This window comes from Dreissena polymorpha, chromosome 14 (genome assembly GCF_020536995.1).
Source record: "Dreissena polymorpha isolate Duluth1 chromosome 14, UMN_Dpol_1.0, whole genome shotgun sequence".
Classification (NCBI taxonomy): domain Eukaryota; kingdom Metazoa; phylum Mollusca; class Bivalvia; order Myida; family Dreissenidae; genus Dreissena; species Dreissena polymorpha.
In genome coordinates, this window is record NC_068368.1 from 6,627,479 (window position 1) to 6,635,525 (window position 8,047).

At 35.8% G+C, this 8,047-nt stretch overlaps 1 protein-coding gene across 1 annotated transcript in view; it reads right to left on the minus strand.

The window, feature by feature from the left end:
* Window positions 1-1,198: 1,198 nt before the first annotated feature.
* Window positions 1,199-8,047, minus strand: part of LOC127859001 (nucleolar protein 16-like) — a 44,197-nt gene continuing 37,348 nt past the window's right edge. The window contains 2 exon segments of the mRNA XM_052396389.1: window positions 1,199-5,481; window positions 6,285-6,479. Of these exon segments, the coding sequence (XP_052252349.1) occupies window positions 5,399-5,481; window positions 6,285-6,479 (278 nt within the window). The 3' untranslated portion in view covers window positions 1,199-5,398.

Genomic DNA, 8,047 nt, shown 5'->3' on the forward strand with positions numbered 1-8,047 from the left:
AAGGTCAAGGTCATCCTTCAAGGTCATCCTTCAAGGTCAAAGGTCAAAAAAATCATCAAAGCAGCGTTATCATGAAGCTGCACATTTCGAATGGTGGAAGTTAAAGGTCAAGGTCATCCTTCAAGGTCAAAAAAAAAAATTAATTTCAAAGCGGCGTTCTCATTAAGCTGCACATTTTGAGTGGCGAAAGTTCAAGGTCAAGGTCATCCTTCAAGGTCAAGGTCATCCTTCAAGGGCAAAGGTAAAATAAAAATTAAAGCGGCGTTATCATGAAGCTGCACATTTTGAGTGGTGGAAGTTAAAGGTCAAGGTCATCCTTCAAGGTTAAAAAAAAAAATTCAAAGCCGCGTTCTCATGAAGCTGCTGCACATTTTGAGTGGTGGAAGTTCAAGGTCAAGGTCATCCTTCAAGGTCAAAGGTCAAAAAAAATTAATCAAAGCGGCGTTCTCATGAAGCTGCACATTTTGAGTGGTGGAAGTTCAAGGTCAAGGTCATTCTTCAAGGTCAAGGTCATCCTTCAAGGTCAAAGGTCAAAAAAATTAATTTCAAAGCGGTGTTATCATGAAGCTGCACATTTTGAGTGGTGGAAGTTCAAGGTCAAGCTCATCCTTCAAGGTCAAAGGTAAAAAAAAAACACATTTTTTTTTTCAAAGCGGTGCAATAGGGGGCATTGTGTTTCTGACAAACACATCTCTTGTTTTTTTCAAACATGGTTAAAAAACACAAATATTTATTTTTATTATTTTATTTTTGAAATACCGTCCAACCATCCCACCCAAGAATCCCCCCCAAAAAAAATATTAATATTTTTTTGCATTTTTGGAAGATAATGTAATAAATAACCACACCCCCACACTATACACCCCTCTCCACTCCACCCCTCCCTCCTTTGTGATTGAAATTGAGATAGGTCCCTGCACCTTTAAAAAGAAAAATAGGTGAGCGGTCTGCTCTTGTTAAGAATTCAGTACAACTGAGGTGAGTGTATATTTTATTCTAAATATATTGAAGTAAATAAATACATGTACAAACATTTGTTGTGTGATTTTTTTATGGTAATTACCTTACTGCAAAGTTTAGACTGCACAAAGTTTTCAGGTTTTTGGAACGCCCTTTAATAAAATATTGCTTTGAAATGTGTTGCAAAATCTGCGCACATTGTCTGCATTTTAGTGTACTGTAATTTGCAAACAACAGATAGATTTTACGGTCATTTATTTGTTAACAAATCACTAAAATATACATTCATATCAAAGTTAAACATATGAAAAGGAATAGGAAACAATGGTGTACATCTTCACAATTTACAAGATAATAAGAACTGTCTTTTCAGCACAAAGCAGTATCAAAAAAACTAACTCAAAAGAACTTCAAAACATGTAACAAGAAGTGAAAGTCATCAAATGTCTAATACAATACACCTTTTTGTGTAAAACTTGGGAAATTGTAAACTGCAGACAAGTTTGGACAATAAAATGTTTTATAAAAAAATGCAAATAAAAAAATATCCCATGTTATCATATAAAAACACTTTATTGAAGCAAATGGCAAGCTAAATGTTGCACACAATCCTAATATAAAAAATAATATTATATTGTAAAGATTGCCATTCATTCATTTTAAATGTAAAGTTTACCCAATACCTATGTTTCAAGATCTGGCCAAAAACTGAGAAATATGTATTCAATGTTGAGTTGCATCCCTTCTTTCACACAAAATGGTTATAACTTTAATGATATAGTTCACATTTAAAACAAATGACAATTTTCAATAAAACTTGTCATCTGATAAAAGAATAAATGCATTATTTTCATACACTCAATATAACATCTGCTGAAAAAATCAGTTTCTTAATAGACAATTCTTAAACAAAATCATTAAAATAAGTTAAGTCTTTGCAACACTTTTCGTCCATCATTTGTTAAGTATGGACGTAACAATTAAAAAGCCTGAATTATGCAGTGGCAACAAGTAGGATTTTTACTCTAGAGATCCTGAGGTCCAATCCCGGGAAAAGCATAATTGTTTATTAAACTCTTTTTCTTCCTTCCATAATTATTTCTGACTTATCCAAAACATATATTTGTTAGCAAATATATTTCATGACATTTTCAAAAGTGGGAAATCTGTTAATAAGACCTTGTGTAGGACACTGTAGGGCTTCAAACAGAACAATCATTCATGTTATATCGAGTTTTTATATATAAAACTATTTAAAAAACCATGTTTATAGCAATAGGGAAATCTAAACAGGTCTGTTATACATAAAAAAATAGTGCACTTCTTTAAATGACTGTCATTCCAATTAATGAAATTAATACAAACTATATAAACTTTAACTCGACCTTGTGTAGGACACTGTATGGCTTCAAACAGAACAATCATTCATGTTATATCAAGTTTTTATATATAAAAATATTTTTAAAAACATGTTTATAGCAATAGGGAAATCTAAACAGGTCTGTTATACATTAAAAAATAGTGCACTTCTTTAAATGACTGTCATTCCAATTAATGAAATTAATACAAACTATATAAACTTTAACTATTTCAGTGCTGGAACCGAATTTTGAAGGCCTTTGCAAACAGTTTGGATCCAGATGAAACGCCACGTTCTGTGTAAAAATGTGTAAATACATTAATTATCAAACCAAGATATCCATAAAAGATTGTGGAATACATGAATGGTTCTTACAGTAAGCATACATTTTTTCTTATATAAACCAGCTAGCAGTGTATAGCAAGCTCTGTCCTTTTAGGTTTTCTAACAAGAGGGCCATGATGACCTAATTCGCTCACACGCATACTGTCAGAACTTTATACATTCAGAGCATTGATACACGTGAGGGTATCTAAATTACGCCTTTTCAGAACAGGAAAGAGTGGTTGGTCCTAAACATGGGCAATTGTAGGGGTTATAAAATTAGTTGAACTTGGTCATCAGAGAGGTCGCTAGTTTAAAGCTAAAACTCGAAAATGCAGATTGCAGATGAGTTTTTACCACTCAGAGTCAGCACAAAACTATGCTTGAGAATATGACTAGGGCATAGTTATGTAGCATAGTTTTTCGCTAAACCATCGATTCATTTTGATGTTCCATGTTGAATTTTGTTTACTTGATACTAGGCATAGAATGAGAGAAAAATATACAAGTAACATACCAGTGAATGATGTAATGATCATTTAATTCTAGCTCGAGCGAAATGATAAGTTCCGATAATTTCAATCTTGCCTGGCGCCAATTTTTAGGGGATAAGTTTAAACCTACTTTTATTTAAAACAAGCTAAAATAACCTCAATATGATTAATAACTAAATAACGTAAAATAGTAAGATTTAACTTTTTCAATAGCTAAAATACATTAGCATCTTTGTATAATTTGATACATTGAATTGAATAACATAAAACACATGAAAGAAAATCAATACAAGAACATAGTTTAGAGATAAAGAAACAACTATTAATGGGTCACAGATATGTGCACACAACAGGTGTTTACACACACACAGACACACCCACCATACTTTCTATTGCAGACAAAAGACAAAGGGCCATAATTCAGGCAAAACGTGTCGAAGTCTAAATTCCTTTCCTTACGATCACCTACACACTACGGTCATTCAACTGTGAATGTTTGAGCGAGATCTACATTAAAGAGCAGTTAAAACACAAGCTTCGCGGCGTAAATAAGTACGGACGTGCATACAGACGGAGAAGTCCAATGAATAATACAGCCCATTCAGTACATAACACTTAAGCACTATTTTCCAATTACAGCGGTCAACGCCATATTTGGAATGAAATGAATTCTTTAAAAATTCTAAATACACGAACTTACCTATTTTTTAATATAATTACAGATACGCGCATTCTAAAAATTTGACATTCAAAAGCATGAAAATAAAAGAAGACTAGTATTTGTTAATTTAAGTGATTATATTATGATTTCGTGAGTGGTCAAATAAATTCATATTTTCACGATTTGTTAAGTTTTCAACACTGAATGTCGAAAAATCATCAGAAAACTGTTCTAATGAATACGATCAATTCAATATTTTGTAACATGTAATTGTAGCATAGTTTTCCGCTAACTGATCAATTCCATTATGATGTTTCCGGTTGAATTTTGTTATGCACTTGGAGTCATTTGTAAATGTATAGTCATAAAACCGTGAGGGATTGGTAAGGATTGGATGCAAAATATGTTAAGTGCCCTGAACAATGCCCGTTAAAATGTAAATACTTAATTATTCAATGACAATCTGGCTTATAATTGAGTTAACATTTTATCTTCGCATACGCTACCTAAAAAATTAGCGTTGGTGGTTTGAATAAGATTCAATGAAAAATGAAACTTCCACATGTTGCACAAAAAGCATCTCTGCGATTCTTGCACAAAAAGGGGGACAATAAATCTTGATCTCTTAGGGTACTAAGACCTCAAAATTATCATAGTCGAGATTTTTGTGGGCATTCGCAAACTGAAAGTTTATTTAATTTTACAAATCGACGATGAAATGTCCAATAAACGTGAACGTTTATATACGGTGATTCCGATTGGTCAACGCGATGTTTCTTACAATTCATGCATATAACGCCATTTCAATCACTAATACGATTATCGCCTGATAATCATATCTAATCAATAACCATATCACAAACACGCTATACAATCAGCTATATAAGCCTCGTTCTGTCAAAAGGGGGTTTAATGCATGTGCGTAGAGTGTCGTCCCAGATGAGCCTGTGCAGTCCGCAAATAAGGGACGACACTTTCCGCCTTAATTGCATTTTTGCAAAGAAGGGACTTTCTGTAAATGTAAAATACCATAAAAGCGGAATGGGCCGTCCCTGATTAGCCTGTGCGGACTGCAAAGGCTAATCTGGAACGACACTTAACGCACATTAATTTAACCCCCTTTTCACAGAACACGGCCCATATACATATTTCGTCAGATCTATAAATCACTATTTACATAATCATACAAATATTTACGTTAACAAACACATTCACTACATGTCAACGCCACATTTCAATGAACATGCGTAAGTGGTTTCAATAAAAAATAAAAACACCGTAACATCGCTTGTAAATTTACCTGTGGAAAACGGAAACATGTACTTTAATAATAATACAAATAAAACACTACAATAAATTTTGTATATCAATCTTATGGGCCCGCAGCAAATGATTATCCACGTTTTCTTAAACTAAAAATGTAAATAAACGAGTAACAATAACCGTGATTCTAACATAACTGATGCGGTAACAAGTGATAATGGAACACAAGGGGCGTTTTCTATCTATATTAAATATTTGCTAGACGCCCACCGAGCACCAAATGCCATAGCACTGACGTTATGCATGATTGTCCGATCGCAGATATCAGGCGCTGCTTCATGTTGCATTCGGAGTAACGTCCCGTTGCCGTGGCGGCTTGCGGCCGAAATTCAACTTTCGTCGAACACGACACAGTGTTACTAGAAAAACATAACGGAAAAAGATCAATACGCTACGAGCTATAAAACATATTTTCTGCCCAAGTTTCATACAGATTGGATCATAAATGTGACTTCTTGAGTGTTAACAATGTTTTACTAAAGACATATAAGGAAAAATGCCAAGTCCCCAGGCGGCCATGTTTTCCGACAGACCCAAAGCATTTTTGAACTCAGTCCATATACCATTACAACAAATGTTCTGAGCAAGTTGTATGAACATTTAACAACAAATGTGATTTCTAGAGTGTTAACAAGGTTTTAATATATCCATATACGGAAAAAATGCCCCGCCATTAATGACCAAGTTGTTCAACATACCGGAACCATTTTCGTACGGATATATAATGACGGCAAATGTTTTACTAAGTTTCATGAAGATCGGACAATAAATAGGATTTTTTTAGTATTAACAAGTTTTTACTATAGCCATATAAAGAAAACTCCCCCCCCCCCAGGCGGCCATGTTTTTCAACCAACCGGAACCATTTTTTTCGAAATCGGACAAAATGCGATCACAAAAGCTCACCGTGAGCACTATTAACACAGACGAGTTGATCATGATGCATAATGTATACCACATCTGTTCAAGAAAGACATGCATCTGTTAAAAAAAGTTATATCATTGAAATCGTTGCCTTTAAACTTGTCATGTTACTGACAGATAGTCGATGTAAAAAGTGCATTACCACTTTATCTGTTCATGTTACTAATAAATAGCCGAAGCTAAGATGTTTAAAATACTGCACAGTCACTTTCAAACTGAGCGAAACTCTGTTTCATACCTGGCGGTTCGACCGATGTCATTTCCTCAGCAAGCACATCCGGTGAGCGACTGAAGTGCCCGTTCCGCCGCGCAGCCTCGTATTTCCGGGTGACCCGGCGCTCCCGGGACTGCGAGAGGCCGGAACCGCAAGTTAGCTCGTAGCTCGCGACTGGACTCAGCTGAAGCTGCTCGCATGCTCCGCGCGTGAGCTCCACTATAAAAGAAATGATGTGTGGTTAACCCATTTATGCCTAGTGGACTCTCCCATCCTTCTAAATTGGATCAATTTATTTTCAAAATTAGGGATGTCTAGTATATTTATTTCTATATTTAGAATATTTGTTACAGAAATCCGTTTAAACAAACAGCGCAGACCCTGATGAGACGCCGCATAATGCGGCGTCTCATCTGGGTCTACGCTGTTTGCTTAGGCTTTTTTCTAGACGCTAGGCATAAATGGGTTAAACAAAATCCGCTGAAAATTATGAAATGGGACACGTGGTAGGGGGTGGGGAGATTACAAAATATCAAAGCAAAGAGATAATGTCTAGGTTGTAAAATACTTGGACTACAGGTCTACAGTTACGGTTGATAAATCGATACATTTTCTTCTAAGTTGATTTGTATGAAAATCCGTTCAAAACTGACAATGGTTCCAATACAATGCGAGCTACCTTGAAAACATACAAGTCGGTGAATATGCATAGCTCATACACGTCTATTTTTTCACAGCCGATTTCTCCTCGGCATAAAGCAAAAACAATTTAAACAAGAGGGCCAAGATGGCCCTAGCTCGCTCACCTGAGAGGAGTCGGTTCATTAAATCTTTACCAAATGTCAAACTTGACCTAGATATGGTCCAGACAAACATCCTGGTCAAGTTTCATCATTATTTCATCTGCGAGTCATGATCAATGTACCTATGAAGTTTCATGATCCTAGGCGTAAGCATTCTTGAGTTATCATCCGGAAACCATTTTTCTAAGTTGAGTCACCGTGACCTTGACAGCCATTGTGTGAATACGTTTTTTGGCACTGTGACCTTAACCTTTGACCTAGTGACCTGATAATCAATAGGGGTCATCTGCAAGTCATGATCAATATACCTATGAAGTTTCATGAACCTAGGCATAAGCGTTCTTGAGTTATCATCCAGAAACCATTTTACTATTTCAGGTCACCGTGACCTTGACCGTTGACCTAGTGACCTGAAAATCAATAGGGGTCATCTGTGAGTCATGATCATTGTACCTATGAAGTTTCAGGATCCTAGGCATACGCGTTCTTGAGTTATCATCCAGAAACCATTTTACTATTTCAGGTCACCGTGACCTTGACCTTTGACCTAGTGACCTGAAAATCAATAGGGGTCATCTTCGAGTCATGATCAATGTACCTATGAAGTTTCATGATCCTAGGCATAAGCGTTATTGAGTTATCATCTGGAAACCATTTGACTATTTCGGGTCAACGTGACATTGACCTTTGACGTAGTGACCTGAAAATCAATAGGGGCCATCTACGAGTCATGATCAATGTACCTATGAAGTTTCAGGATCCTAGGCCTAAGCGTTCTTGAGTAATCATCCGGAAACCATTTTACTATTTCGGGTCATCGTGTCCTTGACCTTTGACCTAGTGACCTGAAAATCAATAGGGGTCATGTACGAGTTATGATCAATGTACCTATGAAGTTTCATGATCCTAGGCCTAAGCGTTCTTGAGTTATCATCCGGAAACCATTTTACTATTTCGGGTTATCGTGACCTTGACCTTTGACCT